General features: G+C 38.5%; 1 protein-coding gene across 2 annotated transcripts in view; it reads right to left on the minus strand.

The window, feature by feature from the left end:
• TENM1 (teneurin transmembrane protein 1) overlaps nucleotides 1-25,690 on the minus strand; it is a gene marked incomplete at its 3' end in the record, with an annotated part of 242,605 nt that overhangs the window by 35,897 nt on the left and 181,018 nt on the right. For both annotated transcript variants that reach the window (XM_080624671.1, XM_080624670.1), the window contains exons 18-21: nucleotides 22,011-22,260; nucleotides 21,090-21,110; nucleotides 18,710-18,942; nucleotides 7,667-7,821 (exon numbers count right to left, since the gene is read on the minus strand). In XM_080624671.1, the coding sequence (XP_080480797.1) occupies nucleotides 7,667-7,821; nucleotides 18,710-18,942; nucleotides 21,090-21,110; nucleotides 22,011-22,260 (659 nt within the window). The remainder of the gene's footprint in view (nucleotides 1-7,666; nucleotides 7,822-18,709; nucleotides 18,943-21,089; nucleotides 21,111-22,010; nucleotides 22,261-25,690) is intronic.

Genomic DNA, 25,690 nt, shown 5'->3' on the forward strand with positions numbered 1-25,690 from the left:
ATTTTGTCCTCTATGTCTCCTCAACAGATGACAAACGTCAGATGTAGTAACCAATATATCTCAACCCACTGCAGACTCCCACCAGTCTGGCAAAGCTGCACTAAACATTTTCAGCAGTGTAATTCAGCACAGCCACCACCTTTGCTCTGTATACAGAAAAGTATACAAAGCAAAAAGTAAGAGAAAAGTCATGAGCAGAGGTCTGTCAGGTCTCCTTCACGTCACCATCAAGCATCTAACGTCTAACACTCCCTGTCGCAACAATCAAAGAAAAGGATGCAACCGCTGAAAGAGCTGATTAAAATGTGTGTAGTCTTTTACTCAGTAGTAATGCATTATTTATGGCAGATAATTGAAATAAATTGCAGGTGACCAATACAAAAGGAGAACTTGGGCTTTAAGGAATAAATTGCAGTGTGACTTCATCACATGGCATCCCGTTTCTATGACTAATATTTCAAATTAAATGATAGAATAATTTGATAAGAATATAAATTAGCTGTGATGAAACCCCCCTGCTTTCTGTTTGATATTCTGAAAATCACATTATACACCTACAAGTTTGATTCATGAGCTCTCACAGACTTTTTCCACCTCAGATCCTAATCCTATGAGCCTCTTGTCTCGCAGTTACTGTTAAAGAAAGGCTATTTAACCTTCCCTCTACCCCTGGGAAAAGATTATTTTATCTTCCACCTGAAGATCTTTTTTAAAGAAGGTTTTCAGCTTGGTTTTTCTTCAAAGTATGGATACTAGTGACTGCTTGTTCCTATATATGTTACGGCTGGAATTATCTGGTATAGGCTTATGGTATCCAAAGACTAACAATTAACTGATGTGGGGGGCCCCTCATTTTTGAAAAGGTTTGAAAATGCCTCAGTGAAGGCTCTGCTGCTACATACTCACTACTACGCTTTCAATTAAGCTTGGAGTAGCACCCAGTGGGAAGCCCTGCTTCCACTGAAGTCAGTACTGGGCCACGACTTCCACTCTAGTTAGCTTGTCTGGTACTGCAGCAAAGCCAGAGAACAAAGAATGTGAAATTAAGCAGCAGAAAAAAAAACAAACAGAGAATAAGATGACTTTATACTGGAAAATAATGACAGATTTTCTGGGCTCCTTCATGCAGCAAAAATTAGAACAAATAATAATAATGTTTTCTAAAAACAAGAAAAGCTCTGAAAGTCTTTTTTTCAGAGAAAGAAGCACAAATAAAGGAAGAGCACAAATAAAAATTAAAGGACCTATAAATTGTCATTTCTGCTTGGTGTGCTTTTTGTTCAGCAATTTCACAAATACACATAAAACATTTCTGTGAAATACTGACAAACACAGTTCAGAGATTTGGAATATTTGTGCTGCATTAATTACATGTAACTAGAACAGCGTATCAAAAGCCTTGCACAGGTAGAAGACTAAAAATTAATCATGAGCATGGGTAGTTTTGCAGTACTTTGCTACAGTGAAAACAAAGTGCTTCCTTTTTCATAGCATGCAGCTCTCTAACACAAGTAGCACATTATGCACCTAGTGTTAAAAAAAAGCCAGTGAGTGCTGTCTGCTTTCACATGAATGCAGTGTATACTGTCAGATACATAAACACCTAAAAGGATAGTGTGTCTTCCTCTGACCTGCAATACTAATTAACTAATTGGCTTCACGTGATCCTGCAGTTGCTTTGTGGTATCTTATTCTCAACCTGGCTTTAAAGTACTTCAGCCCTGAATCAATTTGTTTTTTATGCTGGCAGCTCACTCCCTCTGTTTCCCACCCATTCATCAGATCATATTCTTGTCTTTCACTTTTTCCTCTCCTTCCTCCAAACGTACCTAGTGAAAGTTCTGTTCAGGCTGTGCTTGCTTCAATGAGCAGACCCTCATCGTTGCTTTCAAGTGAGGTCACCATGTCCTGGGAGCTTTTTGTTCTGCCCAAAACACTTCCACAATGCCACTGAAGCATATTGTGCCTGTGCAGATGCTGGTGGGGAGTGCCTGCAGCACTTGTGACTGCAGGAGCAATGTCAGCGTTTGCATTTTTGAGATACATATTACATTTTTAAGCAATTCTGCTCATCTTTACTCCTGCTTTCCAGCATTCTGTCTCTCATTTCACTATTTCAAGTAGGTCATCAACAGCCTTACTTGCTGTTCTCTCTCCTCCATCATTCAAAGTAGGCTGTCCAGGACACGGCATTCTCGCCATGTATGGGTCGCCTTTAAACCCTGTTCTAGAAATCTGCCTTTTAATTTGACCTATGCAAGCAAATTGCCTACATAAGTAATTGTTACATTTTTATAAGGGAGCAAAACATTTTGCAGTGTCACTGAAGTTTATGTGAAGCAACACAATATAGATGGTTCCCTCATGTGGAGAACTGCTGAACAAAGGCTGATGAAGTGCAAATGTCAAGAAAAAGTCTTCAAACCAGACCTTTCATTTTGGAACACAGCAGTGACAGTTATTAACACCATCAATCAGGCCAGAGCTATTACTCTGGCACAGACTCGTGCTTAGTGGGACTGACATCAGCACGAGAACAAGGCCATGGTTATAGGCGAAGAGGAACCTCTTGGGATTCATTTTCTGTTGTCTTGCAAATGTTTGGTCTCTGTATTTGCAGCAACTGTGCTCAAGATTGGTTTAAACAGTTCCCAAATACTAACTGCTACCACTTGCACAGATAAAAATGACTGGGGGTTTGGAGTAGTGGAAATTCAGCCCACATATTTCTCATGGGAGGAAAGATACAGGATGAAATTGTAAGATGGTAGAAATATCTGGTAATTCTCTCCTCAGTTTTCACCAAAGCAACAGAGGCAGAAAAGCAGTGAAGCTTATCACTCAAGCTGAGCCGAAGTGTTTTTGCTTTCACACAAAACCTCCCACAACATCAATATAACTTCGATGAATACTGGATCTAATGAAGTCTGTATTCCTAAGGACTTCTGTCTCATGGCTGACTGACTTTGGAGTTTAATAAGATCCAAGCACCAAATGAAGCTTTTTCTGTGAATGGGACATTTATTAGATCCTGAGTGCAGTCTCTGGAGTTTAATAAAAGAAAGTTCATGCTGCAATATTTCCTTTTGAAAGCACATTTTAGGTCTCTGTCCTCCAGCTGGATTAATATTTTTTATGGTTCATGTAAGAATTTAATTGCTGTGAAGGCTGGTGTTCCTCTACAAATGTGTTTGAAATTGGCCCAAGATTTTGATTTACTGCGAGGAAAAGAATACTGACAGACGGTCAGACATGCCCACATAATCTGCTCTCATTTGCTATCAGTAACCAGGCTAAAAAAATCCTGTATACTCCAGGGATGCAGCAAACACTAGAGGAGTGTGCACATTTGAGAAAAAGAGAAACCTAGAGATGTCTCTGATGTAGACCAGGTTCAAGCCCAAATTCATTGGGCAGTGAAACAGAATGATGATCCTCTTTGTTGTCCTTCTTTCCCTCTCCAGCCCAGTCCTCTCCCTTAGCATTCCTGTTGCAGCATGTGGCCAGGATGCTATTCCCTCATCCAGTCACTGCTGGTGCAAGTTTAGGGAGCAGCTAGCAGTGCAGCAATTCAAGAAGCCAGCAGGAGTATTTCAATTCAAAGCTTATGTCCCTGATTTAGAGTACCTATGATAGGCTTCCTATCCAAAGGGTATGGAGAAAACAGAAGATGCAGCAGCTTCAATTTGACAGAAGGAGATATTCAGTAGACCTTACAGCTCAATCCATAGGGCCTCAAGCTCAGATGCAAAAGTATAAGGTTCTACATGGGTTTACTACTCATTCAATTAACCTACAACTAAACAGTTTGCAAAGAACAAATGAAGAATTGGAGCCAGACCTAGAAGAAGCCAAGGACCGAGCAGCACAGGCACTCACCTGTAAAGTCCAGCATTCACATTCTGGGTGCTGCAGATTAGTGAGGTGAATATTAAAAATCACTGACCAAATGAAGACCAACACCACCTTTTGATATTCTTAAAAAATGTTTTCCCTTTAAATTTTGGTTCTTGTTCATGTTCCAGTATTCAGGGTTCCAGAGGCACCATTTTCAACAAATATGACCAGCTTTATCAGAATGAAAGATCCTGCAATAACTGATTTTAATATTGGTGTCTGCTAAAATCCTGGCACCAATGATGGCTGAGTATATACACATCTATATTCATAAACCTAACTCTGAAGAAACATTTTCTTTAGCTTTGCTTATTAACTAACTGAAGAACACTGAAATCAGCTGTACTGAGAAGAAAAGTCAGCCAAGTTTTGTACATGCTGAAATAGTACAGAGAACGCTGGCATACCATATAAACACCTCAACTGAATGTCCTTTTCCTTCTAAATTCAGATTAACTACCTAATAATGAAGTATGGGACCAAAGCAATTAGTTAGAGCTTGGTGATTTATTTGCCACAACTTACAATCTTTTCAATCCCAGCTGTCTTTCCTTCCCTGTTATGAATGCAGAATGCTACGCTTAAGAATGAGAAAGTGGTGAATAACAAACACAGAATGATTAAGAAGAAGTGTTTCCGTCAAAACTGATATTGGAATAAATGATTAAACCCTTTCATAATCAATTCATTTATTAAAGTGAATGCCTTAAAGTGAAAGCTTGTCATTTATGGTAGTTTTTTGCAACGGGCAGTTACTTTGTGTATTTATTTCAAGAGTCCATTTTTCTACTTTGGTAAATCAAGACATACTGATTTTGAGCAAGTTTTTGATTTGTCAAAACAAATTTAGCTTTGAGGATCTATTTTATTGACCTTTACGTAAGTTCCTCTAAACATACAGCTTGCGAGCAACCCCCATTCTCTTGATGTAAACGCCATTTGTAATTTAGCCAAAGCCCAATTTAAGAGGACATAGGGCAAATTCCCTTTTCATTTCATTCTGGAATAAACTCAGAAGGTCTTGCAAGGATGTACAATAGTTTCTGACTAAGTGAAAATATCATCCCCTTATTTTCATTGATACAATTTCAGATCAATACACCTGACTTCAAGGGGATGTGATTATTTCATAGGGTTTTCTGGTTACCAGCAACAATTTTGGAAGAAGACTGTTGTGCAAATTTGATACTTTTCAGAACATGCATTCTTGCCATTTATGTTGTGTCTGGGCTTTACTGTGTATGTGAAAAACCTCTACAATATGGATTTTGTGAAAAATTGCAGTAGATTCACTTGAACATCCAAAAAATAAAGCCTACAAAAAAGAATGCTTCCAAAAGCATATTGTCAACAATGTGACCTCACCTCTCAGTGACAGAAAATTACACAGCAAGTATTACTATATGTAGACTTAGAAAATGAGACCAGCCACTTTTCAGGGACACTTTAATATGCCATAATTTATTATGTTGTTTAGAATATTTACTGGCCTGCATTCACAATTTATCCGAAGATTGTCTCAATCTATATGCTAGAGCATGTCTTGATTTCCCAGAATGCTGAAACATTTGCAAACTTTTGAGAAACAATAGTTTCCTGTAGGTGCTGCAGCATGGAAGTCCCTGGATTGTTCATGGAAAAAGAAGTTTATTTCTGCTTCTACAGAGAGAAGGCCCTACCCCAGCTGAATTATGATATCCTGAGAGCAATATGAAGAGTAATTTGGTCTATGAGATGCTTTTTCTTATGTATGATTTTGCAGAAGCCCTTTCTCCATGGCACTAGAACTACGTTGTAGAGTAAGGTAAACTATAAACTTGTTTCTGGCAAGTAGCATATCTATCAAAAAAACAGGATTTTAGGGCTATTTAAACCTACTTACAAATTCTTGGCATATTTGATTTCAGCCCCCAATTCACTTCATTTTAATTTAAGAAAAAATCCCTGCTTCAACATTTTTGCCAAAGGGTATTTGCATTGTTTTTAAAGGAATTGAAAACTATTGAAACTCACCATTTCAGGTCTAGTGAAACATTTTATTATTGAGCAAAATGAGCAAATATTTGAACACAAATACACACTTGTGTATGGCCACGCATTATATGGCCACTAAAGCAGTTGTTTGTACAGCCTGAGATGCAGATTACAAGGAGAAGGCAAGGGAGCAGACTCTGCAGCTGGCACCACTCCCTGCAACTTAGAGATATCTAATCTGGTTATTGATGCCCGAGGCAGTTGTTACATGGATCCAAGAAGCAAGTAAATGTGCTTCAGGCATGTTTAAGTTCCATGAAGCACCACAGCTCCTGCCCGCTGGTGTGCTATGGAGCACAGTCAGAGCCTGCGGCCAGGAACAGGGCTTGCTGCTGTGGGCTCCTGCTCGTCACCTGCAGGACTGTCTGTCCTGCAAGAAGAGGTGCCAGAGCAGAAGCCAAGGTATTCAGAAGCTGAGTGATCTTAAGACAATTACTAGTTTAAGCTTGGGATTAGCACAATTTAGCAGTTGACCCTGTTCTGCTTTACATGGAATAATTATGTGTCTACCAGACCACAGAGAATAAAAATGTCTGTTTATTCCAGAATTGGGAACAAGGAAGCTGAGGTTGTCCTCCCCACGTTTGCAAATACTTAAGGTGTAGTGACATGTGAAATGGAACATGGACACATTTTTCTGTTTTGACTCTAGTTATAAAATCCCTGAGTGCTTCTGTGGCAGCAGCATTAGATTCCATTGTTTGTCCCTGTGAAATCTGGTAAGAACTACCCAAAATGCTGACCCCACATTCTTCATGCATACATGAAGATTCATACAATCTTCATACAAGACTACAGTCACTTGCTATTACTCAAAGTCTACTTAGAAATGAGGAACAAGCTCTTACCATTGTTACACAATGTTTTTTAACTGTGATTTTCTAATTATGAAGGACTGAGGAAAGGGCAAAGAGAAAATGAAATGCACAATTAACTGGATCCTGGTTATTAGCTTACACAGTCCATAATAGAAATTTAGAATGTTACTTGGATGCCTGAAGATTTTTTCAAGTAGAGCTTTTCTCCCATTTGAAGCTGATTAATTCAGGCATTTACTGGCAAGCACCAATCCCTTACTTGTGCCATCTGCAAGTGTGGTACACTGACTAGTCAAAAGTACCATTTATACCTTTTCATGTTCATCTTTGTATCTTATTTATCACAAATTAGAGATGCAGTAGGTGTCTTTTAGTCCTATTTCTTTTACACTGCTCTTGAAGTAAGAACTGAAAGGCACTTTGAGAAATGCACTGAAATGCAGTAGCTTCGTTACAATACTGATGTTGTGTAAATACTTACTGTAATGCTCCTGCTTGATTTAGAACAGACTTGGATGTAAGAAGAACATACATTTTTTTCCATTAGTATAGTAGTTCAAGCAAATCAGTTCTTAATGCTGGACTAAAGGAAAGGACTTTCAACTTCTGATAAACCCCTTAGATGAAGTATCTCAGAATAGCAACTTTCTAACGCAGTATTTTAAATAGTATTTTTTATATAAGTCCCTCTACACATTCAGATGTCATCTCCTAGAAAAAAATCAAACGTACAGTTTTGCATTTATATGGTACATCTTAAAGTAATCGCTTGAATGGAAGATCCACTCCATATGGTGCAGTCCAGAACTATCTGATTCATACGGCATATTCTGATATACGATCCTTGTACAAGAAACTAAGTTATCTGTCTCCACAATGTTTAGAAAAGTGACAACACATGAAAACCAGGTGTCTACCTGAGTGATGTCCATTCCAGAGTCACAGCTCAATGGCTGGGTTGATGTGAGGCCGTTTGAACCTATTATTGTTGTGATCACACCGTTCTCATCAATTTTCCGAATCATGGTTCCATCAACGAAGTAAATAAAGCCGTGCTTATCTACAGTGATACCTGGATGAAGGGAAAGGGTAAAAAAGAGTATTAGTACTGACATTATCTAGATTAAAAAGTATGAGCTTAAAATGTTCCCTTTCCTCCTAGAAAATCTACTGATTAAAAGAAGTATGACTTATTTTTTTTCTGCCCATTACTTCTCTGAGGCTTATACAAACTATATATAGAAAGATAACACCCATATATCAGACTGTCTCTGACTTACAGAGAAAGAGGGAAAATATGAGGCAGAAACAGAACAAAGCAGCAGAGGCTTTGCTTGTAGTGTAATTCTAAATACATAGAATTCTATATACATAGAATTAAGCTCTTCCATAACTATTTCATGTCCATTACAGAGTGGGAAAATGCTAGCTTTTCTAAAAACTTATCTTGCAGTTCATTTTTCTTCATTTCCATTTTCTTTATTCTCACGCAGGGGCAACTTTTTTTCATTTCTGTACTTTCTGAATTACCAGTGTCTGAGCAACGAAGCCACAGAAAGCAAGAGAGACTTTTGTCCTGATATGTGCTATATATACAAATGGTGCAAACTGGGTTCTGCTTGGCAGGCAGAAGGAATGTCTGTGCTGCAGAATGCATTGCAGTGCAGCGCTGCCCAAGAGGATGGTCATGTACTAGAACCAGCCTCTTGACATGAGTGGGTTTCAGCAGGAACTAGTGCAGTTCTCCCACCTCTGGATCCAGTAGCTCTACCACCATTGCACTGCACTGCTCAGGAAAGATGGACCCCCGAACAAATGTGAGGGCTACGCGTAGGACCTGGTCTTCTGTGTTTCATTCTGTATTTCCTCCCCTGAGGCATGGAGGGCTTGCTGTCTCGCATTAGCAGTGTGTGGTACAGCCATGTCACATCTCATGCCCAGCCTTGTTCTGTCCCAGTCTAACAATTTCTACCCAGTTTCTACCAAATTCGACCCAGTTTCTTCCTACATTCAATTTGTTAAACTGTTCTATGTTGCCTGAACTGTAAGAAAGATCTTTTTTTTCCCTGAAATGTTGAAAATATAGCTAGAAAAGCACTTCTATTCATGTTAGGTTTGTGAAATCCTTTCTAGCAAACCAGCTCAATATTTTGCTTTTTAAACTGCTTTCTAATTTTCCATTTAAAGTTGCATAACTGTGCAACTATAGCAGCTGCTGTGCAAAGCCAAACTATTTTAGTAATAAATTTATGTTCTGCTACACAGAAATGAAAGGCAGAGGACTTGAACAGATGATTTGGACAGTGGCTTATATGGTTCTTGATTTTTGTCCTCTACATTTAGCACAACTGAAGACTGCATGTACTCTGAGTTTACAAAACACTTGTCTGCATGCCAGTTTAGGTTCTCACACAGCAATTCCATACACCATTAAAAAGAAAAGAAACCTCAAACTGAATTCCCTCACCTCCCAGCCCCATTTTCTTATACTTCCTATATTTCTTCAAATAAAAGCAGTTGTAACTCAATGCAAGTGAGAGCAAGAAGTCTGGGGGGCAGCAGCAGGATCAGGCGGCCCTGATGGGGAACTGATGACTGGGAGAAGGGTACTGTCTCCTCAGCCCGCTAAATAAATCTGTGCCTGGCAGTTGCAAATGCCTGGGGACTAAGTCTGAATTACATACACATTTGAGTGTCATACACCTTCTCTTACAGTGTTAACACCCAGTGGCAGGGGCCCAAGACAAACTGCCCATGACCACTTCTTTTCTAACAGAAAGCAGGAATAATGTCCACACCACTTTCTCTACCACAGCAGGAGGTCAGCAGCGGCTCAACTCTGCCCTGTGCTGGAGCAGGGTGACCTCCTCTGATGGAGGGTTTCCATCTCATACATGGGCTGAGAGGGAGGCACTGAGGCTATGAGGACTTGCAGGGCGACAGGCTTTTGGGTACACCCTGCCATCATGTCCCCCACTGCCCAGTTCCCATCCAGAAGTGCCTCATCACCACAGGTGATGTTTAGGCACCATGCAAATGTCTGAGGGTACCATCACAAAAAGCATCCAAAGGCCACAGCAGTTAATTTTAGTGTCTAGCACTCCTATAACGTCCAGCTTTCAGGACATCTATCAGCACAGTGCTGAAAATTAATTCTTTAAACTGTTAATTCCCTATATTAATTTGGCTATGAATATAGCGTATTAACAGTTTGAAGAATTTTCTTTATAATAATATACAACATAATACCTCCTGCTGTTAGAAGAGGGGTATTCACCACCCTGTCACCCTCTCCATCAAGGACAAAAAATGTCCATTGATTGCTGAAGCGCTGCAGGGTACAGGATCAAGCTACACGACTTCATCACGTAAAATGGCTGATCACTGAAATATCCAGTTTTCCAGGACATATGTCACTTGTGGGATTGAAATCACCTGGAAGGGTTGGATGGATTAGCTGTGGGAATCAGGGAGGTTATAAAAAGGCTGGAGGAAGAGCCAGTATCTTAGGGCCTGACTCCATGCCAGCCCACCAGCTCGTACATTGTACCTCCTTTACTCCCTTGGAGGATCTTTACTCTTTAATTAGAGAGCAATGGTGCTTTCAAAAGTTACAGAGCAACTGGCAAGCTCCTGGCTGTCGTCTGCTTCCGAGAATCCAATTATAAATCTGAAAGGCTGAAGGTGAGCTGAGGCAAAGAGTGCATCTGAGGAGCAAAAGGGTTTGTTTTAGTGTTGGGGAGGGTGACCTGTGCATTCCAGTTTTTGGGAAAGGGTGGCACCTCTGTCCTTCATGCACACTAAAGAGACTTTGTGCTGAGGAGACCTATACACACAAAAGGCCAGAATTAGGGATGCCCACATGGCTAGAGCCGAGGGCCAGTGTCTCCTCAGAAACCAAGGCTGGATGTGTGAACTGCAAAATCTCTTTTGATACAACTGAGCTGCTAAAATATCCACCCTAAAACCTCAACCAAAGCAAAAAGAAACCCACCCTGGTTATTAATGACCATATAAGTAATTAATATATAAATCTAATGTGGTTTTTCCCAAGTTATTCTGAGGGAATGCGCATGGCCAATAGAGCAAACTGCTCCTTCTGTGGTGCATCTAGAGGTCTGCAGAGGTTTTCAAGACAGTACTTACCAAAGGCCAGAGTCACGATCTGCAGTTTAGTTTGGACATGGATAAATCTTCTCTTCAGAAAAGGAGAAGGGCTGCCATGGTTTGGGGCCCTACCATAGCACAGGTAGAGCTGGGCTCTGAATGATCAGGGGTTCCCATCCTCCTGCCTGGGCTCACTCCTACTCTGATCAGCTTTATGCTGAAAAGATGAAACATGCTAAGAGATTGATCAGAAGGGTTGGATCCTTGAGGTCCCTTCCAACCTGGTATTCTATGATTATTAGTAAATAGAAAAGCTGCTAGGAAATTGTTTGAAGGTTTTCTCTTCAGATATATGTGAAGGTTCAGTCCCAGCCTCCTGAGAATCTCTTCAAGAATCCTTTTGGGAAGAAAAAGCAATGCAGGACTGCTGTGGTAGGGAAGGACTGAGGAGCAAGGACCATCCTATGTGACACCTGTGGTGTGCATGCCGCTCTGATTGTTGGGGGTGTTTCTAACCTTACTGCTATTTTACTGTGGAGCAATATTAGATAGGATTTGATTTGCTTTCCAGTATGGCTCACAGGCTCAAATGAGGAACTACAGCACATGTGCTGTGTCTTAGTCTGTGTTTGCAGAGGGGGTGGTGTTGCTTTGTAAGCAAAGAGCTGTGCTTCTCACCTGGTCAGTGCAGCCCTGGATCAGATCCCTGCCATAGATAACACAGTGCCAGGATCTATCACTACGGCAAGTGCATCTTCTGTTTTACACAATTTCCCTGTGAACAGATGGCTGTGTTGGCTGCAAACCTTCCATTATATAAAAATCAAAAATTATGCTGCAATGAAATAAAGCTACTCAGCTGTGTTGCTGAATGGCTTTCAAACACTGACCACATAAGAAAACTAAACATCCTTTAATGTTAATAGTGTACATTTTGCTCTCCAGCCATTGCAGGAAAGCAATTTATCTGCAAGGGAAGTACATCTGCCAGTGTGATGGCATAAACAAGCCCACGTCTTCAGTATTTGTACTAAAGATGAGAAATTCCTGACACTTCCTAATAAGTGAATTTCAAGTACCAGTGTTCAACAAGAAACTATTGCTTCCAGTCCTTATGCATACTAAAACATGACCTTACCTATTTGAAAAAAATATTTAGCAGTTATGTCTTGTTGACAAATACCCTGTACAAGGCATCCATTGGAAAACAAAATACGGATTTGTGGCTAAACTGTCCCAATTTATTCTTTATTAGAGCTGGATTCATTAATGCTCCTGTCACATCGTGCATAATGCTGCACATAATCTGTACTCCAAGAGCTTATTTTTAATCCTTTTCTGACGTACAGTGTAATGCAGAATCAAATCACATGCAGCACTTCAATTGTGCTTTAATCACCAAGGAACTTGGAGAGGAAACATGCACATACTGAGTTTAAGTAAGAACACCGTTCACCCCATCAGTGAGTTAAAAAGGTCATTTTGGGGTATCTTTTCTTTGCACAGAGCATGAGATGTAGTTTGTATTAAACTCTCAGTCAGAATTTGTTTTTTTTTCTTTTTAATGGAACTGTAGCACTAAACTGTATGCCTAGCAGATGCTGTCTTTGGGCACAGATGTGACCTATTGCACTAATGACAGACTTACCTTGCTTGCGTATGAGATTACTCATTAAACACTGATGTCTGAGTAAGGACAAAATAAACTTGTACAAGGATTTAGCCTTGTGGCTAAGCACAATCTCTTTTTCTGAGTAACATAATTGCACTGAAGGACTGGTTTTAGTCTTCTTTAGTCACTGGAACTGCCTTAGGACTAGATTTTGTACCTAAATGTAAACCAGTTGCTCTTATGAACATTTATCTCCAGTAGATTTATGTGCAGACATCTTGGAACAATAGTTTTAACACTTAGGTCTTTTAATCGGTACTATTTAAATTCTGTTAACTAACATTAAAAATGAACTCTGATAGTGCAATCACACATGGCTACTATGTATCATCACTAGAAAGGCTCTGCAGAAAGAAATCTGCTCTTTATAACTGTTTTCTGCATACAATAGTACTTAGTGGATGGGCTGGGTACAACCATGATAAGCACAGAAGGCTGACTATAAATTCTCTAAGTTCTCAAGAGTGATTCTGGTTAAAGAATTAATTCCATTGACAGATCTGCCTCAGTGCACATACATATGTGATTACAAATACAAATAACAATTGAAAGCAAACTGATCACTTTTGTCTGTGGTTCTCATAGGTTTAAATTCAAAATATATATGATTTCCAGACTGAAAGATCAGAGGTATAATAATTTTGGCATTTCAACATTAATGGAGATAAGTTTATATCACTAAAAATATGGATTAAAAGTAATAGAGTAAATTCTCCTTTAAGATTTTTTCTTTTCTTTTTTTCCCCACTGCCATCTTAGTCTGCACTTGCATTCTAAGAGACTTTTCGGGAACAAATCCTCTTTGAATGCATCAACGAAGAGCAGCTAGAGCTATATGTTACCCACTTATGGAAATTCTACTTTACAGTTTTCTCTCAGCTAAAAAACTTTGCAAATGAGCATTTTACACTGAAAACTTCTAATTAAACTTCTGAAGAATTTGAGAAAGAACATCTAAAACTACTGGTGAGGGCCGATAAAAGAGAATGCCACCTTCTGCTGAAGAAAAACTGTATTTATAAGGAACTTGTGATTCTCATAAAACTTTTAATAGGAAGAAGTGCATCAAATTGGTTAATTACCATTTTATGGTGGTAAAAGGGCAAATTACATGCCATCCATTTCCAAACTTCTAAATGTCTCCGGTGCTTTTAATTAAAGCTGCCATCTAGAAACTACTAAAGCAATTTTATGCAATTAGTTATTTATAGGTTACCATAATACACCACTCAAAATATGATTCAAGTGATTTGCAGTCTGTTGCTTTGTGATCTTTGTCATCTTTGCTTCATTACTGTCACAGTACCAGCGGCAAAATATTCAGCACTTCTTTGTCAGCTGGAACATGACTTCAGTACTTGCACTCTACAGCAATGTTCTCTTTAGATGCATAGCAGTGGAGTTGGAGCATACAGCACTTTCAACTAGTGACTGCAAATGAAAATGTCCTGCTTCCAGTCTGAGACATGATGACTGGGGTCATACTTACTGCTGAAAGAGGTGAGCAGAAAAGTTATGCATTCACACAAAGGTTGGATGACATTTAGGGAAACTTGCTGTCCAAAAAGTTTACCTTAAATATTATACGAGATTTCCAGACTTCTGAAATCATGGGTAGCTAAGACTACGTAAGAGAAAAATAAGCAATAAATTTTGCTGAATCAAAAATGGCATGAGATGATTTTTTTTCTGCTGTTCTATGATGCATACATGACAGTGATTCAATGCTGCAATTACCCTGGCTTCTCTACTTCTTACTTTCTATATTGCTAATGAAACATCTCACCCCATTCTGCTTTCCTTTTTGAATGGTATGGAATGGTTGAAAAGGTCTTAGGAATTTACAGAATAGCAAAGATTGCTGAATAAATGATTTCCAAGCGGGTCCTGTTTTCACAAGAGGCTGTATTAGGAATTTGGTGTACATCCTACTGAAGGTAACGGGAATCTTTTAGCTGAGCAGGAACATGCCCTGAACAGGCTACTATCATTTGACAAATGTAAAGGTTTAATCTGAGCAGTTGCTCTTACAGCTTTCCTTACTTTAGAAAGTATTGCTGGAGATGGTGAGTAACAAGACATCATTTCACATGTAAGGTACTGAGGCACACATATTTTCAAAACCATGATTTTTTTTTTTTAAGTGGTATTTCCTTAGTAATTTCAAGCAAAATGAATAAAACTACACTGCAGAACTGATTTTGAATTTAAGCTTTCATTTGTATTGCTAGTTTGTGGCCATGGGTCTGAGTGAAAAAGGTTCTTCCCTGCAGCTGTGTATAAGGTATTTTTATGCGTGGGATTCAGAACTTCTACGTTTCCCTAGTGCTTACTTTGAGGTCACTGCACTGCATTCAAATGCTCTTTACTCAGTGTGCAGTTTTTAACTTCTTGAGGCTTAGACTGTACACACAGCCTGCACAGACAGTGTGCACATCTACCTTCTGGTTCTAGAGTCCAGTCTGGACCCAGGAATCCAAAAGCAGACACTGCAGGACCTCAGATGCTTAAATCTTTGGATTTAGTGCTGGGCTTCCCAAATGTAAATCACTCCTGATGCTGAGGGTTCCATCACTGGAGTGACCTATTGTTTTCACAAGAGTTACCTGGTTTGCATTTCCATCACAGCTGTCTTGAGTGAATGCTCTGAGTTGGTCACAAATACAAGCTAATTGAAATCAGATCCTAATCTAAACCACCTTTCTTAGTGTACTGACTGGGAGAACCTCTTGCTCAGGGAAAATGTGGTAACTTGATTGTATCAGCATCTCACTGCCTCTGTCAATTAAGTCTGGGAAGCCAAATCTATTTACATGCCTAAAGCTGACTGATTTCAGAAATGTTTAATGCCTTTAAAGCATTGGCATTGCAGTGCTAAGTGGAACTCCTCCCAGGTACGTCTATTAATTTTAGTGCTTCTTACTGATCAAATACTCAATGACTAGTTAAAATCAGGACACTGTCCCTTAGTGTGTTATAAATACGAAACCAGATAGTTTAAATGATAGTGTTGGTGATGAGATGTGCCATAAATACTTTTTATCAATATATCCCCAAACCCACCAAAAAGAATTCCCCACCCCCAAATTAAAATCTGTTGCTTTTTAAAGTTCAAGTGATTGGAATTCAGTCAATGATTAATATCTTGTGAAGTTACTTCTTCATTTTCAATATCATCTTGTGTAATAAATGTGTTCAGCTTGTCACAGATCTTATTTTATGTCCCCACCTTGTATCATTCCACATTCTGCTTAAGTACTTGGTCATCTATTACATGACTCATTAGTCTGAGATCTCTACAGAATTAAAGTTGCAGTAAAAAATATATTGAAGTTCAAATTTCAACTACATCACCCATGCATGTTTAAAAGCATCTTTCAAAATCAGCTCAACATACAATAGTGCAAGATTAATGTTCACTAAGCCCCATTTCTAGTCCTTCACAGAGAAGTGGGAACAGACTGAAGAAAGCTATATGTGATTGTTACTTGCAAATTAGAAGTTGTGGAAAATGGATCAAATCATAATTGATTAGTGTGACTTCATGATGTTTTCCTGTCTGGCTTTTAATTCCTTGCCACTAGGCAAAAGCAGTCTTGACAAAGATAATGAGAAATATAAGTTGATGAAAGATGTAAATCATTAAATAACAATCTAGGACTTTCCTCAAACCTACCTGTGTGCCCCTTGAAGTAGAAAAATTGTTTTGAGTTCCAAAAAGTTAAAACAGCATTTAGAAAAGTCAGTAAGAGTATCTGAATTTCACCTTATTAACGTATTTCTACGGATGCTACAAAGCACAGTTAGGTTTCACAAGAAATACCCACTATGTAACACTTACCAATCGTGCAAATGGACAAACTCAGTCATACAGATAAGCCCTTATTCAGAGTCACAGGCAGGTGATAGCAAAAATGAGATGACCACTTTTGAGCTGTAACTAACCAAGGAGAGATGGCTGCTGAATGGAGTTCTTAGATATCACCTTTCTATCAAGTAAGAGGTAAACTTAATTTTCACTTGTAACAGGAAAAAAAGGAATATTCAGAACAACAATAAAGCAAATGGGGTGGGGGGGAAGCTAAAGATTTTTCTGTATCAGTTTAAAAAATAAATGCTAATCTTGTCTGGTCATTGAGTAATGCAAGTGTTCATATCTAATAACATCTCTGCAATTACTCTGTCTTTATATGCATTATCATGTACCTATTTTTGCATTGTAAAAATGTCAGAGGTGAGAAATTGAAGCAATTAATTTACTTGAGGTCAAATACTACATAACACTGTTGCTTTGTGTTCTATTAGTTTTTAAACATGGATAAGATGTTGATGAGTTTCTGGACTCGCCAAAATTTCTGTCAGTGTTTCTTGCCTCCAAGGAAAAACATCTGTATCCCGCCTGAATGTTATTCCAGTAGAACTGTGATGACATCCGACTTGACAATTATTCCAAGAACAAGCAAAATAAGTGATCCAAAAGAATCTCTCAACCAGTATTTAAGTATGTGAGACTTTTAGCTTTCTTAATAATAGATTTATGGGCACCAAGGAAGTACTTCCTACTACTTTCCAAGGTTATTCAACCCCTTACAGTTTAGAGTAAACAAGGACAGGTACTTTCAAAGCTGTTAGGAAAAGCCACAGCTAATTGTTCTGACTGTTGGTGGCTACAGGTTAGTGCTGCAATTTCCTGTATGAAAAGGGCATATGGCAATTCACAGTTCCTTGGGATTAAAATCCAAACCATAACAAATCTGACAATTGCACACTGATGTAACGTATTGTTGATGCATACATCAAAAGCAGCTGGGAGCCATTACCTGAATTTGTTGATATATGAGCCATTGTCTACTAACAGTTAAGTTTTTAATATTAGCTGGCTACCCCAGCACTCATGAATTATACTTTTATTCCTCTTAATTTCATTATGACTGGAACCTTCTGCTCAGGAAGCTGGCCATGAATGGGTATTTTTAAAGTAAGTACCATATTACAGATTTTCACCAACATACCTCCCCAATAAGAAAATAAGATGGAACAAGTAATTGTATTATAGTTAGATATAATCAATTGTAATCAGCAATAAAACAGTGATCATTTCCCTGCTAAAGGATCTGAAAACTTTTGTTTTCCTCTATTTTTAGAATTGATTCATTACATTAATTAGCTGCCTGAAGATTAACATTTATTTGTATCTTCATCACACTTACCTTCTATCATTAAAGACACGTTAAAGTCACTCTAATTACAACATGTCTCTTGCTAAGCCTTAAACCAGGATTACCTGCTTGTCTTAGAGATGTTTCTGCCTGGATATACATTCAAATTTCCTACTGATATACAGCCATCCTTTATTAGCTCATGAAAAATAATCAAAAGTCTTCCTTAGAGCTAGTCATTAGGAGGAAGTGGTGTACTACAGGGGAAGCATGCTAAACACAGCCCAGGGCTCTGCCATGGGAGCTGTTAAGTAGCCTTTGTTGCAAGGATTTTGGTGAGAGATGAGGATGATCAGCTGCTTTACAGTACCAAATCCAGAGACTTTATCAGAGTTCTAATGCACACTGCAAGGCATTAATTGTGGCATTGGTGGGGATTCAGGGCTTCACATGCATTTTGCCTGTGACAATATGGGATGTACTCTGGCAGGAAGGCTGCAGCAAAATACTAATTTTGGGTGCAGTAGGCGAGATGCTCATATTTTGCAAAGTGTATTTAATAAGGAAGGACAAACTAGAGTTCCAAATAAACTTGATTTTGCTGGCTGTCTGATTTGAACAGACCTGATTTAATGTGTATTACTGCCATTAACAGGAATCACCTGAATGCATAAAATCTAAAAAATCTAAAAAATTGATTTGCAATCATATTATTTGCTTACAAATTAAATTAAATGCTGCCACCTTGCAATCCAAAGGTAATAAAAGAGGAGTTTTTCCTTGTGTTGACACAGAAGAAAAGAGTATTTCAGAGGATGAAGCCTACTACTCATGCTACTCCCTCATAAAGGACTGGTATTAAAATGTGAATGAGCTTTATGAAATGATTTTGCTTACTTATAGCTGGTTAAATCACCAACTAAGACCCATTTTTGTCCATGCAGTTGCATCTGAATTTCTAAGTAATAGAGGGAAATGACAGATGACCAACACAAAGTACTTCAGGTATACTCTTTTCTTACCTCTTGGACTGTTGAGAGAGGCCTCGGATGCCTTTCCGCCATCTCCACAGTGGCTCTGGTCAAATGGAAGGCACTGATCACCTGTTCCTGCTACCACATCTGCGTTTTTGGGCAGATCCTTTGTTTCAACAAGAGATTTTGCTTTGTAGACTTTTCTGGTGTTGGTATCTGACAGGTAAAGGGATTCTGAGACTGGATCAACAGCCAAGTAGTATTTATGTGCAGGGCTTGTACTAAAATAGAAGAGCATCAAAGTTAAATTGATTTTCTTTTTAATCTTTGTTTGTGGCACGATAAGTATTATATTCTACTTATCTGAAGACATCTGTTCAATGATTTGGAGACGACACAGGCTTATGAGAGACCAGTTTTAATATAGCTCATGCAAGCACAACTGCTAAGAAGGAACTGGTACTGGCTGCACAGCCTGACCAGCCAGCTAGATATCAGTAAGCTTATGCAGGGAGTGGTATTGGTGGAGTTGGTCTGTCCATCAGTCCCAAGCCACCCAGTGCAAAGCTAACTGAAGTGACTTTAGGCTAGTTATAACTATTACTATTAAAAGCAAAGTCATTTTTCTATACCTGACAAGTCCTAGTACTATTGGCACTGAAAACCAATCTACAAGTTGCAGGAAAGTGAATCGCAGATTGTCTGCATCGGCACAAATACCCACTCTTGGTTATTTTTATCTGTTTCTACACCTTAGAAAATATGAAGGTGTGAAATATGATGCCTTAATTCATGCTGACTGTATTGTCAGGAGCAAGGCAGAAGGCCAACTACTGTCAGTGCAACTAGGCATGAATTAATGCACCGTAATTCATGCACTGAAGTGCCTTATGGAGATTATAAAATGTTATTCAAAAAATATTTACATATGTTAATTAAGTGGTGAGGATCATAAATTCTAATCAGAGAACTGGGCTGCATTTTATTAACCAGTGAGATTTTTTTGTTTCTTCTTCAGTGCTAAGCTAACTTCCAGTTGGAGGAAACTATCTAAGCACATGGCACACCACAGTGTCCTGAGCCTGGTGAGACTGCAGTGTGGTCCTCATTATAACACAAAATAAAAATCCAGATAGGTGTAGAGACTTTATATCACAGTTGGTTGGGCTAGACGCTGACCTGTCCACACCCCCTGAACTCTATGTGGGATTTCTCATCTGCTTTGCAGATCAGAAAGATTGTCAAATTCCTAATTTTTTTTAAGAGACATTTTTATTAATATTTGTTAATTAACGAACACTTAAGATTGCTGCCACAAATTTAGGAAACAAGTTACTTGGTTCTGTTTGTGGTGAATTTGACAACAGCTGGTGATTTTCCCACAGCTGGGGAACAGATGTGAAACCCAGTCCAAGGAAACATCATGAATGAGAGAACAGTGGTATGATGAAAAATGGGTAAGAGGATGAGGTAAAAGCAGCTAATGCCAAATTATGTATCACCAGTATTATAACATTTTGTTGAAAACATTAAGAATCATTTGAGCTCTGGAGTGAGCTCAGAGGAGACCAGACAGACAAAAGATGACTTTAATGAAATACTTCAGTGGAAAAAGTTGAAAGGAAAATTTCAGATGTTAAATAAACATTTTTTTTATCATGTAAAACCTGCAAAGAACCAGGGTTCGTTATATAATCTCCTTGTGGATACATTTTCTGTCATCCTTCTTGTTACATTTAACAGACCAGCTGTTAGAAAACTCCTGATGTTTATGCTTAAAGCCTTGCATAGTACAATATTTACATTTCAAGAGTATTGAGGAAAAATGGGAAAAACTTGCTATATATGCAGAAGTTTGCAATCCAATCTATATCTGAGTTTATTTAAATTAGCCTATTTAAAAGCTGTATCAAGTAGACTAGGATCTACAATGAATCATTCTACAAGTTATTTCTATGCTGTAGTAATTTTTTTTCCTGTAACCTTAAAGCCTAGTTTCCATTTTAACCAGTTATTAAATAAGTTTACTATTTCTTATTAAAATCTTGATGACAAGAAAAACAAATGGGCTAAGTTTGTTTTTGAAGTAAAAAATAAGTTCAGTGGCCTTCTTTCTTTACTGGTCTCCAAACTCTATCTCCTTTTACACAGTGTTTTATTTGTCCTGGTGAAAAGAAACCTTTTCCCCTGCACTTTTGGAGACTAAAAGTTGTAGTGATCAGCAAACTGATTTTTTTTTTAGAGGGAGGCTTCATGCCTTGAAAGGGAACAAATCAAACCTACTTTAGTATAAATAAAGGTGAATTTAATTAACATTTGTATTTATTAAATTCAGACTCCTTCTCTATATCCAGATTCCTAAAAGGATTTCTATAAGGCTGTTTCCTGATGCATAGCTCACATATTACTGTTCCTGTGTCTTTCTTACCTGTGTCTTGTGTCTCTATTCCTAGCAAGACAGATCAGTTCAGGGTTAGAAGAAAAAGAAAAAGACAAGAAATGTTAGTCACCAACAGAACTGCATTTTTTGCCTGACTGCTCCCAGAGCTTTATCTCAATAACAAAACATTGTTTATCCTGTTAGTATTATTTCTTTCTCTCAAACTGCTTCCTTTCCACTGCCTGTGCATTGTCAAGTTATTTCTGAACAATCAGCACAAACACCATCACCAGCAGTGTTAGCTAGCTGGAGATTCATGGCTCTTAAGTAAGAGAAATTTACAGTATCAGTGTCCAAATTTTTTCCTGCCTTCCCCTCTGGCCCTGAAAAGAAATAGGAAGCTGGAGTCATAATTACAGGGGAGACGTTAATGGTGGCACAGACCCAGCCTGTGACCCGTGGGACTACAGTGCCAGGTTTGCTCTTGTCTGCTTAAACCCAGCCACATCCTCTGTTACAGATGAGGAACTATTTAATTGTATTAATTTTAAAGAGGGTAAATCTATCTTCAGCCACAATTCTGTGCCTTGACACAATACTCTGCATATTTGCTATTGAATTATGGGGTTTTCTTAAAAAATACTCTTCATGGAATAATTTAACTTTTTGAGAAAAAGCATGAAAAATCTCACAGTAAGAAAAATTAGCTCTATTCATTCTGCACTTTGGAGAAGTTCAGTATGCAAAACCTATTCTAAAGGCCACTGAGCTGCGCTTCTTAACTGATGACTTTAGAGTAAGCATAAGTTTTCTGATGAGTTTGTTTGAAAGTTGGTGAGACATTTGCTCACAAGGCAACCAAATGTGGTTGCTTCTTGAAGTCCCGAGAGAAAAAAAACTCACTGTAATTTTCACAGGCATTCAGTCAGGATTATGAGCACCAGGCAGAGAAAGCCTATTATTTTTTACCTTAATTCTAATATGCCAATCGAGTTTCCAGAGGGAAAGATCCGTCTGACAAAATTGAAGTCACCAATATACATGCTACCATCAGGCCCAGAAGCAAGAGCAACTGGGGCAAAGAGTTTGCTGTTGAGTGCGAGACCGTTGCAGTTGGCACAAGAGACACTTCTTTGGTGTCCGTTGCCCATCACAGTTGAGATGACTGGTGGCTGCTGGGAAATGAACATGTTTTCACCATTTCCTTTGTGTACTATTCCTAAGGTGAGGAGAAAACAGACAAAAAAAGCAAATATATAGCATTTACATTACTATGCCTTTCTGGATTATGCAATAGTCTGGAAGACCAGATTACCAAAACACTAGCAGACATCATATTTTTTAAAGACTATCACAGGTTTCCACAGATCTCCTCCAGTTGTGTTCAGTCCCAAGCTTCACCATCACCATTCTGTTGATTAGTGGTTCATGGCTATTTTAAAAGCCAACATCATGAGGAGAATTCATGGTTGGTTAATGCTCTTACAAATTGACTGTTAATTGCAGTGCTATCTGATTTCTTGGGGATTACTACTTTAATATTCATTTTATTCATAAATTTTTATTAGGTAGCAGAGGAATTTCTTGGACAGTTTGAATATTTAATTAAGGGAGATTAATAGCAGCACTACTGTGCATTTTTCACAGAAGAGCACTGCATGGCAGTACAAAATCAATATTCAAATTTAAATGCGAGTCCTTCATGCTATATAAAAAGGTGCCAAGTGCAGTAAAGCCAACTTAAGAGTCAAGGCACAAGTGAATGTCTTACCAGCAAGAATATATTATGCTCTGCCATAAAGTTTAAAACAACTTTCCTGTGTGAGTATTTCAGCACTTCTCTGCAGCATACACTGTTGAAATTCCAACCAATTATTAGGTTGGTGATACCAGAACCAGTACATAGATGTATTTTTTTCAAGCTGATAGCTGTAGTGTTTATTTTAAATAACAATGTGGTAACATAGTTAAGAAGTACCTTAAACTGACATGTTATAATATGATTTGCCTATTTTTGAATGGAAGATTGATATTATGCTAGCTCACAGTCCAAAATCTCTTATTTCTTTTGGTAAGCTCAATACTTCATCAGAAAAGTGGCACAATTAAAGGAATAAGCACAAGGAAAAGTACTTTCTGGAGGACTCTTATGCTGTAAAATGAGCATATTCTAGATGCTGCAGGAAGCATATGTTGAGACACATCTGAGTTTTCCCAAAGTACAGCAAATGTATTTATGTACTATTGCCAACTTTTGTTAAACTATTTGTGGCTTTCAGGTAAGTCTGAAGCTCAAATTCTCCTTGGAAATTACTGAGCGTGCTACAGCCATTTTGAAAGGGATTGTATTTTTAAAATATCTCTGAACAATAGAGGACAGACTACGTACATTTGTTTAAACACTGGCTTGAAAAAAGCATTTTGAAAATACATCAGTAAAATTAATGGTTGCATCTTCCCTTGCATGCCAGATAAAAATACTACTATATGAAGATGCTGCCCTTTGTCTGAAATTACCAGAGTAAAGGTAATCTTCCAACTGCCTCATAGAAATGTCAGTAAATAATTAGGGCTCTGGAGAATATGTTTTGCTGTCAATACATGTAAGCATGTGCTTAATTTCAGACTTTTGAACTACTGCTTTAATTTTAGTTAATGCTGTGTTGCACTGGGGCTGAAATTACCTTTAAGCATAAAGTCCCTGTAAAACTACTCCTCCTTCCCCCAGATAAATAAAAATGGAATCAATACACTTGCCCATCAGAAGAAAAAAACTAATTCAAAGAATACTCTGAAAAATCGGTTAATAGCACATTCATTTGTATTCATGAGATATAGGTGCCTTTAAAAGGACTCTATACGGGAACTAGTATTTATGGTATGCATTCTCTTCCTGATTATGAGAAATGCCCTGAAGACCTTCCAAACTGACTGAAACCTTTGTGTTTGTTAGAAAACACTAAACTCTAATCATGTCACAAATTAGAAGCGACCAAACCTCTGAACTGGAGGGGAAAAAATGTGGGAAAAGAGAAGCAGATGTGATTCTTTGTTAACTTAACAGTCCTACTGATGCAAAACCATACACATTTAAAAAGCCTGAGTTTCCAGTGACAGCCGCATTGGAACAATAGATCTTATTTTATGTCTATACTGCTGGAACTGGACATCTTTTTTTAATTTCTTCCTTTCATTTTTACTTACATCTGGAAACAGAACACAGTTTTTACTTGCTATGGTTTCTGCATGTCAGTACTTGTACCTCCACAGCTTAGACTGTGCCATGAAGTACAACTCCGTAAAACTGCATCTATTTTTACAACTTTTCTGTTGCACTTGGTTCATTTTGTGCCATTTTTAAAATGAACATCCTTTCTGCTGAGGGAGGTAAGAATAGCCACCCTGTCTCTGAGTACAAATGTGCACAGCAGCAGACTGGCTGGAAGACAAGGCTTAATGGCTGAAGTTAGGTATCATAGAGTCCTAGAAGGGTTTGGGTTGGACGGGATCGAAAGTATCACCCAGTTCCAATCCCCTGCCACAGGCAGGGACACCTTCCACTAGACCAGGTTGCTCAAGCCCCATCCAACCTGGCCTTGAACACTGCCAGGGATGGGGCAGCCACAGCTTCTCTGGGCACCCTGTGCAAGCGCCTCAGCACCCTCACAGGGAAGAACTTCCTAATCTAAATCTACCCTCTTTTAGTTTAAAGTCATTCCCCCTTGTTGTATTGCTACATATCTTTGTAGAAGTCCTTCTTCAGTTTTATTGAAGGCCCATTTAGGTACTGAAAGGCTGCTCTAAGGTCTCCCTGGAAATATAAACTTTTTAGACTAGTTAATTAACCAACCAAAGTGCTTCTAGTTTTAGTTTGAAAACAAAATCATAATTTGCAACAGAGAATTTTAGATAGACATTTATGTTATATTCCAATGCTATTTCTGTAGTTAATCCAGTGACAGCGTTTCAAAACCAGATGTAAGTTTCACGCTTCTAAAAAGAGCAGCTCTTCATATATACAGAGAGATGCTTTAATTAAAAGGGAAAAATCTCAATATATTCATACTCGAGAAGGCTACTTGTGCATTTCATTTCACTCATGGAGGCATGGAGATAAGTCTGAAATGTGTAATTCTAAGCTTGAATCATACCGTAGTCCTTATTTAAAGTACATTTTATATATCTGAAATAGAACAGCAGTGCACAGGTTTCTAGATAAGACCTGAAGCACACTCATTTTTATCCTTTTTGTTAGCACAGCTCATTATTTGGTTTTGTTGCTTTAATACAAGCCTAGAGGCTGCTCTGTTAGGTGTGCCCTAGCTACGGTACAGTCATTGTTTTTCTACTCCTAACTGCTTTTCTAGTTCCTATATATGAGCCAGGCATGCATACTGAAAGATTATAATCATGAGGAACATCAGAGACATCACTGAGCTCTGGCTGGGCTGTGTCATCCTCACCAGAGATGCTTTCACATGCAAACTGTAAACAGAAGAGACACACTGATTTCAAGTCAGATGTGCTTATGCCCTCCCTGCCCAGATTGTGTCTCTTTGAGTAATGGATAAAGACGTTTGTTTAGCAGCTTCCCCCCTGGCTTCAGCTTTGGTCATGCCCCAGCACAGCAGAGACATACGAGGTAAAAG

The sequence above is a fragment of the Psittacula echo genome (genome assembly GCF_963264785.1).
Source record: "Psittacula echo genome assembly, chromosome: 8".
Lineage (NCBI taxonomy): Eukaryota > Metazoa > Chordata > Aves > Psittaciformes > Psittacidae > Psittacula > Psittacula echo.